The 19,476-nt window shown below is 43.0% G+C and overlaps 1 protein-coding gene across 1 annotated transcript in view; it reads left to right on the forward strand.

Annotated features, from left to right (window-relative positions):
- The window catches only part of LOC115099485 (alpha-1,4-N-acetylglucosaminyltransferase-like), a 31,120-nt gene extending 12,457 nt beyond the window's left edge, over window positions 1-18,663 (forward strand). The window contains exon 2 of the mRNA XM_029617165.1: window positions 15,997-18,663. Coding sequence (XP_029473025.1) covers window positions 15,997-16,581 — 585 coding nt within the window. The 3' untranslated portion in view covers window positions 16,582-18,663. The remainder of the gene's footprint in view (window positions 1-15,996) is intronic.
- Window positions 18,664-19,476: the final 813 nt, after the last annotated feature.

A 19,476-nucleotide genomic window follows, 5' to 3' on the forward strand; every position in this document is an offset into this window, starting at 1 on the left:
ATTCATGAGAAAATTATCTCTCTGGAAGGGGAACTCAAAAGGGCCAAAACTGAAATAATACGTAATCCTACCCCGGCCAATTTTGCCCAATATTCTGCTACATTGAGTTCTTTACAATCCTATTTACATCAGAAATCCTTAAAAGCATTTCATTATAAGGAACATACATATTTCCGGTTTGGGAACAAATCGGTTAGGCTGTTGGCCAAATTGGTGAAACTCAGACAAAGTAAAACTTACATAGATAAGTTAAAGACGTCTCAGGGGACTTGGGCGGTTAAAGGGAATGACATATGTGAGGTTTTAAAGGGTTTTTACGAGAATTTGTATACGGAAGATCGGCAGGGAGGGAGTGTAGAGGAAAACTTTTTTTTTCAGTCTCTCCATCTCCCCCAAATAACCTCAATACAATTGGATTCCCTTAACTCTCCTATTTCGGAACTGGAAATTCAGACGGCTATTAAAGCTTGTAAACCCGGAAAAGCGCCAGGGCCGGATGGCTTTACATATGACTATTACAAAATCCTGGGGGAAAAAATTACTGAGAATCTTAGCTTATTCTATCGAGGAGCTTTAGATAAAAAACAATTTCCTTCCCGGTTCAATCAAGCATATATTACCATCTTACCTAAACTGGGAAAAGATCTTACCCAACCAGCGTCATATAGACCAATTTCATTGTTGAATTGTGATCTCAAAATACTCGCAAATGTGCTGGCAAAGAGACTGAATGCGATACTTCCCTCCCTGATTTCACCGCATCAGGTGGGCTTTGTGAAGGGAAGATCGGCTAGTTCATACATTGCAAATTGGTTACTGCTATTTCTTATAGTCAAAAACACAAGATACCATCTATGGCAGTGAGCTTTGACTCTGAGAAAGCTTTTGACCGCGTTTCCTGGGATTATATGTTTTCAGTATTAGGGAGATATGGGTTGAACGGAAGTTTTTATTCATATATTACCCTTTTATATCAATCCCCATCATCTCACATTCTGGCAAATGGACATGCCTCTTTGGCCTTTGAACCTAAACGAGGTGTGCGACAGGGGTGCCCGCTGTCCCCTCTATTATATATCATGGCTATAGACCCTTTGTTACGTCATATTTATGATGATAGCTCCATTAGTGGGCTTACACATAGTGGTTTGACATTTAAGGTGGCAGCGTTTGCGGACGATATTCTCATATATCTGACAGATCCGCAACGGTCCTTAACGAGAGTTCTTGAATTACAAAAATGGTATGGGATGTTCTCTGGCCTAAAAGTTAATGTGGACAAATCGGAGGCTTTGGAAATCTATGGCGATTTGAGAACTACATGGGGTCCGTCGTTCCCCCTTAAATGGGCTCATAAACAGATTAAGTATTTGGGAGTCTTCATACCCAGTTTAATTACAACAGTTTATGACGTTAACGTGCAGCCCTTATTACAAAAAATGGAAAAACGAATGGCTAATTGGACCTCATTACCTTTGTCTCTAACGGGACGGATTCATTTATTTAAGATGATGGAACTACCCAAATGGTTATACCTCTTTCAAATGCTTCCAATCTGGTTAAAACATAAGGATTTGTGTTCCATATATAAATTTTTGAGACAATTTTTGTGGCGGGGAAAGAGGTCCAGATTGGCCCTGAGCTATTTACAAATCAGAGCAGGAAATGGGGGAATGTCATGTCCAAATTTTAGAGATTATAATTTAGTCAGTATGATGAGACATATTCGGGATTGGATACTAGGTACTTCTTTTTTTTCGCCGTCTACCTTTATTCGTAGTTGGCTCAATAATTATTCTTTAGCATCCCTTTTACAGCTAAAGTGGAGCCAACTTCCATACGCTTGTAGGGGTTACCTGATACTTCAATCCAGTAGACAAGCCTGGATCTACTATTGTAAAAAATTGGGGATCTCACTGAGTCCTCTTTCTCTCCTTATGGAAATATGTGATAACCCCCAGTTTCCACCAGGTATAGGACAAACGGTATTTCATAATTGGGCACAGAAAGGGTTGGTACGGATAGCACAACTGTTTTCGCCTACAAATGACACGATGTATAGTTTTTCTGAACTCCAAGATCAATTCTATATTCCCAAAGAAGACTTTTATGCGTATCTTCAGGTGCGACACTATGTCTCTCAAGTACAATGGCCTAACATTTCTATAGGTCAGAGGAGTTGCTTAGTAGCCATGTTTTGTATTAGGCCACAGATTAAATATTCCTGTTCAATGTTTTCTACAATGTTACATGCACATTTGAACATCAATGCGTATGACAGGATATTGAGTAAATGGGCTAAATACCCAACTATTTCATTAACACTTAGTACAATCAAGCACTATTTTTTACAATGTGGTAAGGTCACGGAAAATGCAAATTTGAGAGAGTTACACTTTAAATTTATATGGCAATTATATTGTACAAGTTCCGTAGCTTTTCAATTAGGGATAGCATCTTCTCCTCTCTGTCTGAAGTGTAAGGATGGGGAGGGGCACTACCTGCATAGCTTCTGGGAATGCTCCAAAATTAAGCAGTTGTGGCTAGAGGTTCAAAAATATTGTTCTCAGATATGTGACTGTTTATTACCTCTTGACCCACTGTTATGGATGTTCGGCTTGTTTACTGATACTCAATCTCAGCTGACTTTAACACAGAAACTCTTCATTCGTAAGGCTGGTCTTATTGCTAAACATGTGATTGTTCACCATTGGATATCCTCAGATCCACCTACTATTGTCCATTGGCATAGGAAACTTTTACAAATTGCTACGTTTGAACATATGACGGCCAAAACCTCGAGCATCTTGAAACAACGGCACACTGTTGCTGTGTGGCAAACTTACCTGCAAAATCAACCTGTACAATTGGTCCAACATATTCCCAGAGTGGATCCGGACTCAGGTTTAGAAGGGCATGGTTTTTAACGGCTTTATACCCACTGCCTGGAGTTATCCTTCTTCACTTCCAATGTGGACACTGAAAGATTACTTGTTCCCCCATGTGCAACTGCATTAATAGATTATCATACCACTGCTCCATTGCTATTGCTTTACTGGTTTCATGTGCTACTGCCTCAAAGCTTTAATGTTGTACTCTATTGTTCCATTTTATCATTATTAAGGTATCATTCTTACGGTATTAAACTAGTTACCACCAAAGACACGTTTGAGAGAATAAGAAGAAGTCGATGTTAGTTAGTTAGTTCGAAAGAGGGTGGGGGGTGGGAGGGAGGGGTTAGTTAGGGAAGAAATTGGGAGAAAAAAGTATATTTGACATATACGGACAATGTGACAATTAAGTTCTTCTGTTGTTTTTTCTTTTATTCAAAGGACGACATCATCTGTTGCATGTTCATATCATCTTCCCGTAATGTTCCGCCTGTATTTTCTCTATTTACTGTCAGAAATATTGTATTGGATTTATGTCATGTTGTGTATTGGCTGGCTTTCTAAAAACCCAATAAAAACATATAATACAAAAAAAAAACGTTTCTAGCACTTCATACTTGATTACACTCAGGTACTGTAGGTATTTCCCTATCCCCAGAGGAACACAAGGCCTGGATGAACAGGCACAGCAATTGAGTTAAAACACTTGTGGGAACACAAGGCCTGGATGAAGAGGCACATCATTCGAGGACAGAGGTCAATCCCAGCTAGGGACACAAGGCCTGGATGAACAGGCACAGCAATGGAGTTAAAACACCAGTTGGAGGAACACAAGGCCTGGAAGAACAGGCACATCATTCGAGGACAGAGGTAAATCCCAGCTAGGGACACAAGGCCTGGATGAACAGGCACAGCAATTGAGTTAAAACACTTGTGGGAACACAAGGCCTGGATGAACAGGCACAGCAATTGAGTTAAAACACTTGTGGGAACAGAAGGCCTGGAAGAACAGGCACATCATTCGAGGACAGAGGTAAATCCCAGCTAGGGACACAAGGCCTGGATGAACAGGCACAGCAATTGAGTTAAACCATTTGTGGGAACACAAGGCCTGGATAAACACGGATACTCGGATAGTAATTTTTTTTTTTAATGTATTTATATTCTTATTTTAAAACGTTTCTAGCACTTCATACTTGATTACACTCAGGTACTGTAGGTATTTCCCTATCCCCAGAGGAACACAAGGCCTGGATGAACAGGCACAGCAACTGAGTTAAAACACTTGTGGGAACACAAGGCCTGGATGAACAGGCACATCATTCGAGGACAGAGGTCAATCCCAGCTAGGGACACAAGGCCTGGATGAACAGGCACAGCAATGGAGTTAAAACACCAGTCGGAGGAACACAAGGCCTGGATGAACAGGCACATGATTCGAGGACAGAGGTAAATCTCAGCTAGGGACACAAGGCCTGGATGAACAGGCACAGCAATTGAGTTAAACCACTTGTGGGAACACAAGGCCTGGATAAACACGGATACTCGGATAGTAATTTTTTTTTTTAATGTATTTATATTCTTATTTTAAAACGTTTCTAGCACTTCATACTTGATTACACTCAGGTACTGTAGGTATTTCCCTATCCCCAGAGGAACACAAGGCTTGTATGAACAGGCACAGCATCTGAGTTAAAACACTTGTGGGAACACAAGGCCTGGATGAACAGGCACAGCAGTCAAGGACAGAGGTCAATCCCAGCTAGGGACACAAGGCCTGGATGAACAGGCACAGCAATTGAGTTAAAACACTTGTGGGAACACAAGGCCTGGATGAACAGGCACAGCAGTCGAGAACAGAGGTCAATCCCACCTAGGGACACAAGGCCTGGATGAACAGGCACAGCAATTGAGTTAAAACACTTGTGGGAACACAAGGCCTGGATGAACAGGCACATCATTCGAGGACAGAGGTCAATCCCAGCTAGGGACACAAGGCCTGGATGAACAGGCACAGCAATGGAGTTAAAACACCAGTCGGAGGAACACAAGGCCTGGATGAACAGGCACATGATTCGAGGACAGAGGTAAATCCCAGCTAGGGACACAAGGCCTGGATGAACAGGCACAGCAATTGAGTTAAAACACTTGTGGGAACACAAGGCCTGGATGGAACAGGCACATCATTCGAGGACAGAGGTCAATCCCAGCTAGGGACACAAGGCCTGGATGAACAGGCACAGCAATTGAGTTAAAACACTTGTGGGAACACAAGGCCTGGATGAACAGGCACAGCAGTCGAGGACAGAGGTCAATCCCAGCTAGGGACACAAGGCCTGGATGAACAGGCACAGCAGTCGAGGACAGAGGTCAATCCCACCTAGGGACACAAGGCCTGGATGAACAGGCACAGCAATTGAGTTAAAACACTTGTGGGAACACAAGGCCTGGATGAACAGGCACATCATTCGAGGACAGAGGTCAATCCCAGCTAGGGACACAAGGCCTGGATGAACAGGCACAGCAATTGAGTTAAAACACTTGTGGGAACACAAGGCCTGGATGAACACGGATAGTCGGATAGTAATTTTTTTTTTTAATGTATTTATATTCTTATTTTAAAACGTTTCTAGCACTTCATACTTGATTACACTCAGGTACTGTAGGTATTTCCCTATCCCCAGAGGAACACAAGGCCTGGATGAACAGGCACAGCAATTGAGTTAAAACACTTGTGGGAACACAAGGCCTGGATGAACAGGCACATCATTCGAGGACAGAGGTCAATCCCAGCTAGGGACACAAGGCCTGGATGAACAGGCACAGCAATTGAGTTAAAACACTTGTGGGAACACAAGGCCTGGATGAACAGGCACATCATTCGAGGACAGAGGTCAATCCCAGCTAGGGACACAAGGCCTGGATGAACAGGCACAGCAATTGAGTTAAAACACTTGTGGGAACACAAGGCCTGGATGAACAGGCGCAGCAATGGAGGTCAAACACCGGTAGGAACACAAGGCCTGCACAGTAGATGGTCAGGCACAGCGATTCATGTCAGGAACATGTGCTGCAGTTTATTATCTGGAGCATAGGAGGCAATTAGAGCTGCTGCAAGGCTTTGAATAGCTTTCATTCGTCTTGCCATTCACAGGGAAAATTTGGAAAGCCAAGCAAAGGCAGGTTTACTTTCAAAAACACTAGCATTTCCATCAACTCTGGTGCCAGCCTTGAGCGGTGAGGGCTCATGATATCCCCTGTCATTGAAAAGACACGTTCACTGGGCACACTGGTTGGTGGACATGACAGATATCGTTCAGCCACTTTGGCTAGGTGTGGCCAGACAGTGGACTTGTGTGCCCAATATGCCAGCGGATCTGTCTGCATGTTCTCTATCGGCTCTGAGAGATACCGTGTCACTGACAGCTGTGCTGCTGTCTCCTCCTGTGCTTGGGAGGCCTCAGAGTCACTCAATCCAGCTACTTTCTCTCTCGCCCGTTGCACAACTGATGAATCTTTATGGGCAACATGCCTTGGGCATTCTGACGTGGAGGAGGAGGTACTACCTGTCACTGACACAGGGCTACTCCTGCCTGGGCTAGCAGCACAACTCTGTGACATGCCGGCTGTTTCCACCTCTGCTTCAAGCCTAATCTGACTCTGTTTCTGCCTATAGCACTCCTGTTCACGGACCTTACCTAACAGCAGATCCTTCACATATGACAGACAATTGGTCTGTAGAGCGAGTTTACCTTTCACACGGGGATCACAGACAGAGGCGAGGATGTATGTGCTGTCCTCTGTTAAAGGCCTTAATCTGTCTTTCACCTGCTGCTGCAAAAAATCCAGACACTGCAGCACCTCAGCAGTCATTCCCTCTTGCTGTTTAAAGGCCTCCAAATGGTCATCCAGGAATTTAACTATAGGGATGATGTCAGCCAAGGTGGCACTTCTGGAACTCAGCTCCTCCGTGACATCCTTGAAGGGCTGCAGGATTTTTACCAGCTGACTCATGACTAACCAATCGCGATGCCCTAGGGGATTCTGCACACCTATGTCCATTCTACCAGAAAGTTCATGAAGGGGTGTCTGCAGCTCCAGTAACCTCTCTAGCATCATAAAGGTGGAATTCCACCGGGTGGCAATGTCTTGAATGAGACGCTTCTGAGGCATATTCAAATCAGTCTGCTTTTGTCGGAGAACCTGCCCCGCCTTGACACTTCTGTGGAAGTATGCTGCTATGTTCCTGCACTTCTGTATTAACCTACGCAGGTATTCATTCTCCTTGTCATTGGACTCCAAGCCCAGAGCTCACTTCACTACCAGATGCAGAGTGTGTGCAAAACATCGGATGTTCTTAAACCGCCCATCGCTTATTGCCTTAACCATGTTTGCACCGTTGTCTGTGACAAAAAACCCTGCCCGCGTTTTCCTGTCTTGCTGGTGCAGTTGCCAGCCCTCCAGCATCTTTCTGATGCATGCTAGAATATTGGCAGCGGTATGGGCCTGGTCCACCAGGTGGGTGTGCAGTAAAGCCCACCTCCACCCTGACGCTTCTTCAGTAATAGAGCTGCTGGCTGCCCCTGCCTCTGCCATGTCCCACCAGTGTGCTATCAGAGAGAGGTAAGAGTGTGCAGCATTCATGGCGGTCCAGATATCGCAGGTGAAATGCACTCTTCCGTCTGCCTTAGCTAGCAGTGCTTGCAAGCGACTGCGACACTGCTTGTACAGGCTGGGGATGACCTTTCTACTAAATGTGGTTCTGGAGGGGACTTTGTAATTTGGAAGTACAACCTTCAAAAAACGCTTGAAACCCACATTCTCCACTAACTGCAAGGGCTGTTCATCAAGGGCAATCATTTCCCCAATGCTCCTGGTTACAACTTTTGAGGCTGCCTGCCTCCTACCCCGGGATAGTGTTACCGCACTCCACCCCATTTCCTCCATGGTGGATTGTCGCTTCTGCCACATGTCACTGGATTGCTGGCCTGCCGCCTGACTGCTAGAAGGGTATGAGGGAGTGGGCTGACTCTGCTTTCCTACCACTGCACACTGCTTGAAAGGGGTCCCCCGACTGAAACTGCCACCATCCCCAGATGGCAGTAATCTTGTTGGGTGTTGCCTCTTAATATGATGGTTCATGCCAAAATTTGATAGATGTCCCATTTGCTTGCCTCTGCTAATATCCCTGGCACAGTAATTATACCAAGCATAACGCGGGTCTTCTGTCGCTTTAAAATGTTTCCAGATCGGAGATTTCTTTTCTGATCCTCCTCTCTTTACCACCTTGGGGGTGGATGCTGGCACTGGAGTTGAGGTACTAGTGGGTGGTGCACCCTGAGAAGCAATGCCAGCGGGGGCACCAGTCGTCACCCTCTGTCTCCCTTCTGACACCTCTTCCTCCTCCTTGAAATCACTGTAATCTCTCACCTGCTGCACAGTTCTGGAGGTGGAGGCTAAGACAGGACTAACTGATTCTACAGAAGATTCGTCAGCTACTACTTCTTCAGTTTCTAATGAGAATCCCACCCTAGAAGATTCTTCTTCTGAATCAGAAGCTAACAGTGCCAGCGCTACCTTGTGACCGCTAAGTCTTATTTGAGACTTCTGTCCCCCGGCTGCTCTTGGGTGTCTAAATTTTGTCGGGCTTGACTCTGCCTCCCCTTCCCTCTCCTCCAAAACTACAGGGCCAGAAACAAGTGGTGGCGATGGCAAAGTATCATGGGCCGATTTCGGTTTTTTTGCCATGGAACTGCCATCCCCTACAAAGAGTTTAGATTGTGACAGTTGCCTTTTTAGCTGTACTGGTGGTGTTGCACTTGTGTCTTTTGCGGTGCCTCCGCTGCCAGTCCCAATAAGTCGATTGCATCTCTCTTTCCCTGACATTATGGATGATTTTATGTGGTAACACTGCCCACTGTCCCACAATAATAATGTTCAGTCTGTTTAAAATTCCCAAATGAACAGACCCACTCAAGAACAATGTTCAATCTGTTTAAAATACCAAAATGAACAGACTCACTCAATAACAATGTTCTTAAGTCTGTTTAAAAATACCAAAATGAACAGACTCACTCAAGAACAATGTTCAGTCTGTTTAAAATTCCCAAATGAACAGACTCACTCAATAACAATGTTCTTAAGTCTGTTTAAAATACCTAAATGAACAGACTCACTCAATAACAATGTTCTTAAGTCTGTTTAAAAATACTAAAATGAACAGACTCACTCAAGAACAATGTTCAGTCTGTTTAAAATTCCCAAATGAACAGACCCACTCAAGAACAATGTTAGGTCTGTTTAAAATACCAAAATGAACAGACTCACTCAAGAACAATGTTCGGTCTGTTTAAAATACCAAAATGAACAGACCCACTCAAGAACAATGTTCACTGTCTGTTTAAAATACCAAAATGAACAGACCCACTCAAGAACAATGTTCACTGTCTGTTTAAAATACCAAAATGAACAGACTCACTCAAGAACAATGTTCAGTCTGATTAAAATACCAAAATGAACAGACCCACTCAATAACAATGTTCTTAAGTCTGTTTAAAAATACCAAAATGAACAGACTCACTCAAGAACAATGTTCAGTCTGTTTAAAAATACCAAAATGAACAGACTCACTCAAGAACAATGTTCAGTCTGTTTAAAATACCAAAATGAACAGACCCACTCAAGAACAATGTTCACTATCTGTTTAAAATACCAACATGAACAGACCCACTCAAGAACAATGTTCAGTCTGTTTAAAATACCAAAATGAACAGACTCACTCAATAACAATGTTCAGTCTGTTTAAAAATACCAAAATGAACAGACCCACTGAAGGACAATGTTCAGTCTGTTTAAAATGCCCACTGCCTCACTGGCAGTGCACTCAATGTGTGTGTGTGTGTGTGTGTGTGTGTGTGTGCAGTGCACACAGAAATAGCTTCCTTTTAAGCAGATAAGAGGCAGAGTACTGCGGCCCAGGCACTTCCCAGCACAGACCCACTCAAGGACAATGCGTTGAGTTTGTTTGAAAATACCAAGATGAACAGACTCACTCTCAATAACAATGTTGTTAAGTCTGTTTAAAATTCCCAAATGAACATACCCACTCAAGGACAATGTTCAGTCTGTTTAAAATGCCCACTGCATGACAGACTAAGTAATTGGAATTTAATAAAGCAGGATTTTTTTTCACTCCAGAAACATGGATGACATTGAAAATATTAATATCTCTCTCCAAGCCAGCCCAACACCCTCAATGGTAAATAGAATACTTGGTCACTGCTAGCTGACTAGACCACTACACTGCTTGAAAGAAAGAGGAATAGGAATACTAGTGACTGTAGCTGACCCTGCCACTAATGCAAGACCAGGAATATTTTTCTTTCCTTTCCTAGCCTAACACAGAATCTGTTCTGTGTTGTCTATCAAATCTGGTTCTGGTTCTGCTTCTGGTTCTATTTCTGCTTGCCTGCCTGCCTGAGCCTGCCACCCAGCCCACCACCTCCCCACAGAATCGCTGGAAATGTGCGTGAGTCCTCGTGCCGCTGCTTATATAGTGCTGGCTCGTGAGTAAAATCCTCAGAGAGCACTGAATGACAGCGCGATTCGCTGCATTCAGTGCCACTCTGAAAACGTGAACGCAGATTTGCTGCATTCCGGTATCCATGCCGACCTGTCCGACCCTTTCCTGTGAGTCACTGCGACTCACAGGAAAGGGTCAGACAGGTTGGCATGGTTAGCGCAGGGGCGCCACCATTTTGTGCTAATCCGGGGCTCCGAGCTCGCAGCTAATGGCGGCGAGAAAAGCGCGCCTCGCGGTTCAACGTATTCAACGTAGCTATGTTGAATACGTTGGAAGTCGCGATGCGTTGCACATCATCACTTTTTTAAGTTAAAAAAAAAAAAGTTGCGTTTTACATATGCGTTCAAAACGAATGCACACCCCTACTTAGCAAGACCCCCAAGGTATAACTTGGCACTCATTTTAGCTTCCATATCCCTGACTCTACACCTTGGGAGGTTTGTTGCCATTTAGTCTAACTACCATACCCCAAGATGCTATACCTGGGGGATCTTGCTGATGCTTTGCCTAGCTGATATGATCTTGACACACTTTGGTGGTCTTGGTGTCAATCTGCCTTGCTGCTATACCCTTATGCTACACCTTTGGAGTCTAGATGCCACACTTCATTGCTGCTATACACCTTATGCTACTCCTGAAGGTCTTGTTGCTGCATGACTAACTGCCAAGCTCCTGATGCAACACATTGGGGTTTTGCTGTCACTCTGCCTATCTGCTTCACACTTTGACTGGTGCTTTTCAATATATTTATAAATGAACTGGAAAGGAATATGATGAGTGAGGTAATCAGATTGTCAGATGATACAAAATTATTTCAAATATTTAAATTATAAGCGGAATGTGATAAATTGCAGAAGGACCTTGCAAGTCTGGAAGATTGGGCATCTAAATGGCAGATGAAATTTAATGTGGACAAGTGCAAGGTGATGCATATAGGGAAAATAACCCATGCTGTAGTTACACGATGTTAGGTTCCATTTTAGGAGCTACCACCCAGGAAAAAGATTTTGGCATCATAGTGGATAATACATTGAAGTCCTCGGCTCAGTGTGCTGTGGCAGTCAAAAAAGCAAACAAAGTTAGGAATTATTAGGAAGGGAATGGTGAATAAAATGGAAAATGTCATAATGCCTATGTATTGCTCCATGGTGAGATCGCACCTTGAGAGCTGATTTCAATTCTGGTCACCGTATCTCAATAAAGTTATAGTTGCGCTGAAGAAGGTACAGAGAAGGGTGACAAAAATGATAAATGGGATAGAATAGCTCCCTTATGAGGAAAGGCTAAAGGCATTAGGGCTGTTCAGCCTGGAGAAGAGACGGCTAAGTAGGGATATGATAGAGGTCTATAAAATCGTGAGAGGTCTAGAACGGGTAAACGTGAATCGGTTATTTATTCTTTCAGATAATAGAAAGACTGGGAGCACTCCAGGAAGTTAGCAAATAACACATTTAAAACAAATCGGAGAAAATTCTTTTTCACTCAGTGTACATTTAAGCTCTGGAATTTGTTGCTAGAATGTGGTTTGTACATTTAGTGTAGCTGGGTTTAAAAAAGGTTTGGATAAGTTCTTGGAGGAGAAATCTATTAACTGCCATTAATCAAGGTGACTTAAGGAAAAGCCACTACTATTACTGGCATTAGTAGCATGGGATCTACTTAATGTTTGGGTACTTGCCAGGTGCTTGTAACCTGGATTGGTCACTGTGGAAACAGGAAGCTGGGCTTGATGACCCTTGGTCTTACCCAGTAAGGCAACTTCTTATGTTCTTATGTTACTCCTTTTGGATCTTGCTGACATGCTACCTTGCTGTTATGAACATTCTGCTATGCCTTGGGGGTCTTGCTGTCACTCTGTCTAGCTGACATGACTCTGATTTTACACCTATGAGGTCTTGCTGCTTCTCTGCCTTGCTGCTATACCTCTTAGGCTTCATCTTGTAAGTTTTACTGTCACTCTGCTTTGCTGCATCCATGGCCATGATTCTACATCGTAGGGGGACTGCTGCCAACCTGCCTAGCAGTTATGTCCCTGACTCTACACCTTGGAAGACTGTATGCATCCCTGTTTGATGTTTGGATTCCAGCCTAGTTATTCTACCCTACTTCTCTCTTGATTATGTTGGCGTATTTTATCCACAAAATAAAATAGAAAAAAAAGTAGAAATTTCTCCTTCCATCCCCTTCTTATCTGGCTCAATGTCTTGCTGTTTATGTCTGCTACTATTGCTTTATGGCCTGTTCCTGGCTTTCTCATGGTGACTTGGAGAATAGATGCTATTATGAGTTAAATTATACTGTTTTGTGGTGCCTTGGGGAATTCATACAACTGTTGATGTTGCCTTAACTGCTCTCTTGGTATATTCACTGCTTTTGGCTGTTCAGCCATCTACCATGATGCCCTGAGATTTTGATGCTTCTGTACTGTTTGTGATACCCAGCTCACATGCTACACCTTTATGGGTTTGCTGTTTCTGAACACACATTCTATGCATTGAGAGTTTTGATTCCTCTGCGCTGTTTGTGATAGCAACATAGGGACATAATAAATGCCATGCTGAGTCAGACCAAGGTCCACTGAGCCCAGCAATCTCTCTCTAACAGTGGTTCTATTATATTCCCAGATGTAAGCGCTGGCTTTCCCAAGACTACATGGCTAATAACTGTTTATGCACTTTTTCTTCAGGAACCTGTCCAATCCCCCTTATAACCCCAATATATTAGTTGTTTTGACCATGTTCCTCTGGCAACACATTCCATATCATGATTGTACACTGAGTGAAAAAATATTTTCTATGATTTTGTTTTAAATCTGAGGGTTGCTTCTTTCATGGGGTGTTCACTAGTCCTAGTGTTGTTTGAAAGAGAAAATAACTCTTCCCTATTTACCCATTCCACCCCATTCATGGTAATATAAATTTCAATCATATTCCCTTTCAGTCATCTCTTTTCCAATCTAAAGAGCACTAATCTGTTTAGCCTTTCTTCTTAAGAGAGCTTTTCCATTCCCTTTATCATTTTGACACCCTTCTTTGTTTCTTTTCTATGTCCGCTATGTCTTTTTTGAGATGGGCAACCAGAACTGCATACAATACTCAAGGGGCAGTTGCACCATGGATCCAAAGCCATTATGACAGTCTCAGTTTTGCTTTTTATTCCTTTACAAATAATTGCTAACATTCTATTTACCTTTTTGACCAGATTCAAGGTATTGAGAACAAGTACTCCGAGGTCCTTTTTCCTGGGTTGTGAATCCTAGCACAGAACCCAGCATCATATATTTATATTTGGGATTATTATTCTCTTTCTGCATTACTTTGCACTTGCCCATATTAAATTGCATCTGCCATTTAGAACTCCTAGTCTCACAAGGTCTTTCTGCAGTTAATCACAATCTACTGCCATTGTAATGACTCAAAACAATTTTGTGTCATCTGCAAATTCGGTCACATCAATCATTGTTCCCTTCTCCAGATCATTTATTAATATGCTAAATAATACAGATCCCAATACGGACCTCTGGGGCACTCCACTAATGACCTTTCTCCATTTGGAAAAACTGACCATTTAATCTTACCTCTGTTTCCTGTCATATCCTGTTACCAATCCACAATAGGACACTGTCTCTGATCTCATGACCTCCCAATTTCCTGAGGAGTGTCACATGAGAGACTTTGTCACATGCCTTCTGAAAATCTAAATACACTCCAGCTCACTTTTGCCTGCATCTTTTTTTATACCCCCAAAAAAATCTAGTAAATTGGTAAGTAGGGATGTGAATCGGGCTTAGGACGATTGAAAATATCGGACGATATTTTCAAAATCGTCAGAAATCGGGGGCTCCCGATAAGAGAACCCCATGATTTTGTTCCTGGGGTTCTCTTATCATTTTGGGGGAGGGCGGGAAAAACGGCACACTAAAACAATCCCTAAACCCACCCCGACCCTTTAAAACTGTTCCCTTAGTTTCCCCCACCCTCCTGAACCCCCCAAAAACTATTTACAAGTACCTGGTGGTCCAGTGGAGGTCCCGGGAGCCATCTCCCGCTGTCGGGCCGTCGGCTGCCACTAATCAAAATGGTGCCGATGGCCCTTTGCCCTTACCATGTGACAGGGTATCCATGCCATTGGCTGGCCCCTGTCACATGGTAGGAGCACTGGATGGCACGCGCCATTTTTAAAGATGGCGCCAGCCGTCCAATACTCCTACCATGTGACAGGGCCTGGCTAATGGCATGGATACCCTGTCACATGGTAAGGGCAAAGGGCCATCGGCGCCATTTTTATTAGTGGCAGCCGACGGCCCCGAGAGCAGGAGATTGCTCCCGGGACTTCCACTGGACCACCAGGTACTTGTAAAAAGTTTTTGGGGGGTTCGGGAGGGTGGGGAAAGCTAAGGGAACAGTTTTAAAGGGTCGGGTAGGTTTTTTTGTTTATCGGCTCGGGCACAGCCGATAAACAAAACCACGATCGGGCCGCCCAAAAAAAAATTAACGATGTGAATCGGAACCGGAATTGGAACTGATTCCGGTTCCGATTCACATCTCTATTGGTAAGGCATGACTTTCCTTTGCAAAACCCATTTTGACTCTCACCCAAACTATGTCTATATGGTAAGTAATTTTGTTTTTAAGAATAGCTTTGAATATTTTGCATGGCACCAATGTCAGACTCACTGGTCTCACATTCGCCACCCCTCCAGTTTTCTGGTATTGTGGCTATTTTAAATGAAAAATTGTATATCACCAGAAAAAGGTCTGCAATTTCATATTTGAGTTCCTTCAGAACTCTGGGGTGAATACCATCCAGTCCTAATGATTTGTTATTCTTTAGCCTGTCAATCTGAGTTATTACATCCTCCAGTTTCAGAGTGATTCCATCCAGTCACATAGAGACATCACCATCAAGAAATGTTTCCAGTGTGGATAGGATCTTGCCAGCCTCCCAGTATCTGAATTCAAGAAAACATAGAACAAGCAAAGGAAATCTCTGAGGGAGTGGTATAGATAACAGTGCTGAGCAGTGTGTGGATGGGCAATCTAGATAGGTCATATCGTCTTTGCCTGCCATTATGTTTCTGTGTTTCTAAATATGACAGACTATGAATCTGAAAACACAAATCGCTGCTTGCAATTAACATGAAATGTTGTCTTTCCTTTTCTAACACAGCAGTCACACATTTAATGTGATTTTCTGTAATACGTAAATCTTATAAGAAGAAAACTAAAGTGTAGTCTACAGTCAACACTAATTTCTAATTCAGCGCACATCATTTGTAACTTAAATTTCAAAATTAGGATACATTGATAGAAATAGCACCATATAAGTACTCTTCAAAATATAGTGCAAAGATGGAGCACATTGCACCAATAAAAATTGCAAATGCATAGGTATACATCTGCATTTGATAATTGGTATACTTTGGAGTAGTCACTGGAGTATATGTTTACCTGACCCCAATTATGTGTAGATAATGAAACAAAACTCATGAAAGAATAATAACTCTGGATCTTAAATTTACAGATAAATTCAGACAAGGAACAATTCTGGACACACGTCATTTCCGATGGCTTCAGGATAGCAGTAGTTTGGAAGTATGGTGGGATTTACATGGACACAGATATCATATCCATAAAGCCTCTCCAAGAAGTAGATTTCCTGGCATTTGAGGAACTACGAACTTGCAGCAGTTCGGCATTTGGTTTTCAAAGGCACCATGAATATCTATGGGAATGTATGGAGGACTTTGTGAAGAACTATAGAGGAGCCATATGGGGACAACAAGGTCCCCTGCTGCATACCAGAGTTATAGCAAGGCGATGCGAGTTTCCAGATTTCAAATATATAAAAGATGGCACATGTAAGAATATTTCTATTTTGCACCTGCAGCGATTAAGTCCAATTCACTATTCTAATTGGGGAAAATATTTTGAGGTCTGGGACCACAAGAACACCTTTAATAATTCATATGGCTTTCACATGTGGAATTTCATGAACAAGAGTAAGAAAAAGGTGATGGCAGGAAGCAATTCATTGGCTGAGAACCTCTTTATCAAAAACTGTCCACTTACTTATGAATTCATTTTGAAATCTACACCAGGAAAGTAAACATGGGATGGTAACTTTATTAAAGTCAATAGTTTAGTACTCATTATTCTCCACAAAATCAGAGATTTCCAATGAGCTATCTGTAAAAGTATTTGGACCTTGTAGGAAGAACTCCATAGATGTTGCATGGATAATTTCAATTCTATTTTCTTGTTCAAATCCTCAGTTTATTTTATCCCAGCTCACTCCAGGTCAACAGAACATACTGATCCAATCCTGGTTTTGGTCTGTTGCATGCATGGATTTGTAGTCTGATTGTCACATGGATTTTTCTTAGACAGAGCTACAACCCTATGCCTGCACGGGACAAAACCAGGATTGTGTGAGCTGCATGTTTCTCCCATGCATTCTATTTAAGAGTGTAACTGCCACTCCATGTCCATTCACATTATCCACTTTCTTTCTATTTACAGTTGTAACTGCTGTTCCATGTAGGTTACTCCCATGTTTTAGATTTATGGTTGCAACTGCTGATCTGTGTAGGTTACCGGATGCCTTCTATTTAGGGACCAAAAATGAAGAACATATTGGTAGGTGTATCTTGTACTTGACCACTGGATCAAATATGAAAATCAGAAACTTCTGCCTTTGAAAACCTCTGCATTGTCCTGGGGCAAATGGCCTTCTCCTTCCCTGGGCTAGGAAGACAATAACATAATACAAAGCTTGTTCACATTCTCACAAGGAATTGTACAAGTCTCTTGAAGGTCATGCTTAACACACACCTGTCAGTGCTACGTTGAGCTTGATTTTGTAGAGCTGGTACCATGGTACGATCTAAATTGGATGTTTCTGAAGTTGTTCTTCATTTTTTATTTCCAGCTCATCAACATTCTAAAGTTTGTGATACAAAGAAGACTTACCTATTGGCTCTTCTCTTAGCCTCCCCCTTTCCCTGTGGACTTGCTCTAGAGATGGTAGTATCTGTCGCACCGTACCAGTTACCCCCGTGCTTATCAATTTCCCAAACTCAAGGAAAGAAGCAGACTTTAGCAGGACTGGCCTTTCATTTCTACTACACTAGGCAGAGTTCCAAGTGTGGTAAGCAATAGAGCCAGCACTAGCATACAGACAGAACAGGTAACCATCGAGGGTGGCAGATTGCCTAGCGCAGTAAAATATATCTGCCTAGATCTTTTACATTTACATTTATTGGATTTCTAAATTGTTCAACATAAAATAGGCCTGAGCAATGAACATAGGAAACATATATAATCATAAAATGTCTCTAGCTCCTTTTCCCTGTGCCTCTATTCTTCCCCCAGTGCCTTCATTTCCTTTCTAAATGTGCTCCCTTCCCCCTCCCCCCTCTACTCACCACTGCCCTATATGCATTCTGTCTGCATGTGGGTCTATTCTCTTTCCCACAACATCTTTTCTCTGTGCCCATTCAACCACTCCCTTTCTCTGTAGCCCTGCTCCTTCTGTGTGCCTCTGCATCCTTCTGTACCCTTCCACTTCATGCACATTCCATACTTTCCCCCTTACTCCTGCTCCCTTCCGTACTCTGTACCACTGCTACCTCCCCTGATGCACCTGTGCCCACTCTCCCTTCCTCTTTCCCTCTCTTTTGTCTCTTCTATTTGACTTCATTCCCTTTCTCCTTCCCTCTGTATTCTCATTTCCTCCTTACTTAGCTAGTCTTTTTTAAAGTGAGGCAGTCCTAGACCTAGTTGGTATTAGAAACAGCAGTAGTACTCTGTCTCTGTACATGCTCACAGTCCCAAAAGTGGTCCCCCTTCCTCTTCCAGACGGGAAAGTCGTACAGGAGGAGGTGAAATGATGAATATGGGGGCTGTGAGCACATGCTGATTTATAGTACTTGTACCAGGTCCAATGTTCCCTGCACAACTTTGCTGCTTCGAATGGTATGGGGATGGGACTGGATTTTGAGAGAATAGGTACAGGAGAAAGGATTATAGTGAGGAATGATGGAGAATAAGTATGGTTTAGAGAGAGGTGGAGATCATATGTGGAGACTGGGGAGTAGGGGATGGAGAAAGGAAACTTGCAATAAATATTGGTCTGCCTAGTATAGCTAGAAATGACAGGCCAATCTTATTAAAGACTGCTTCTTTCCTTGAGTTTGTGTTATTGATAAGCATGGGGGTAACTGGCATGGTGCAACAGATACTACCATAAGCTTGCTGCGCAGACTGGATGGACCATTTGGTCCTTCTCTGCAGTTATTTCTATATTTCGGGAGGGGGGGGAGGCGTGGCCTTTGAGCAAGATGGCCGCATGATCTGGAGCTCTGGCTATCCAGATCCCATCAAAAGCGAACCTAAAACAATCAAAGCTTAAAAGGTTACCAAAGAGAGTACTTTTAGATCGCAACACAAGATCGATGGCTGTGTGATGTCATGCAAGGCAAAGCAAGTCACAGACAAACAAAAGTCAGAGAGACATGGAAAAATTTAAAATGGATTAGAAATTACTGCCCAGAAAATAATCACAACAGGATTTTTACAAGAGACGTGTAAGGGTGAAAGAGGCTGATGACTGAATAGTTTGGAGGCAAGGTGAGATTGTAGGGGTCAGGTAGGAACCCCTCTTCATGTAAATCCCTGGGAAGGAAGCAAAATTTCATGCAATAACATCAGAAGCCCCATGGAGTCACAGTGACATTAGACAACCTATGGGAGGGACAGGGAGTAGTGTAGCTTGCCCTCAGCAGGTTCACATTATTCTCTCACACATCCTTTCCCATCCCACCAAAAGTAGCAGAACTGTAAAGGGAAACCTGAACCTGGCTGTAACTGGGAACAGCAGCAGCACTTTGTCTCAGTACACAAGGACTGTGGGTCAGAAGATGCTCACAGGCCCATATCAGCTCTTCATCTCCTCCTGTATGAGTTTCCTGATTGGAAGAACAGGATAGACCACACCGGGGAG

Source organism: Rhinatrema bivittatum, chromosome 9 (genome assembly GCF_901001135.1).
Source record: "Rhinatrema bivittatum chromosome 9, aRhiBiv1.1, whole genome shotgun sequence".
Lineage (NCBI taxonomy): Eukaryota > Metazoa > Chordata > Amphibia > Gymnophiona > Rhinatrematidae > Rhinatrema > Rhinatrema bivittatum.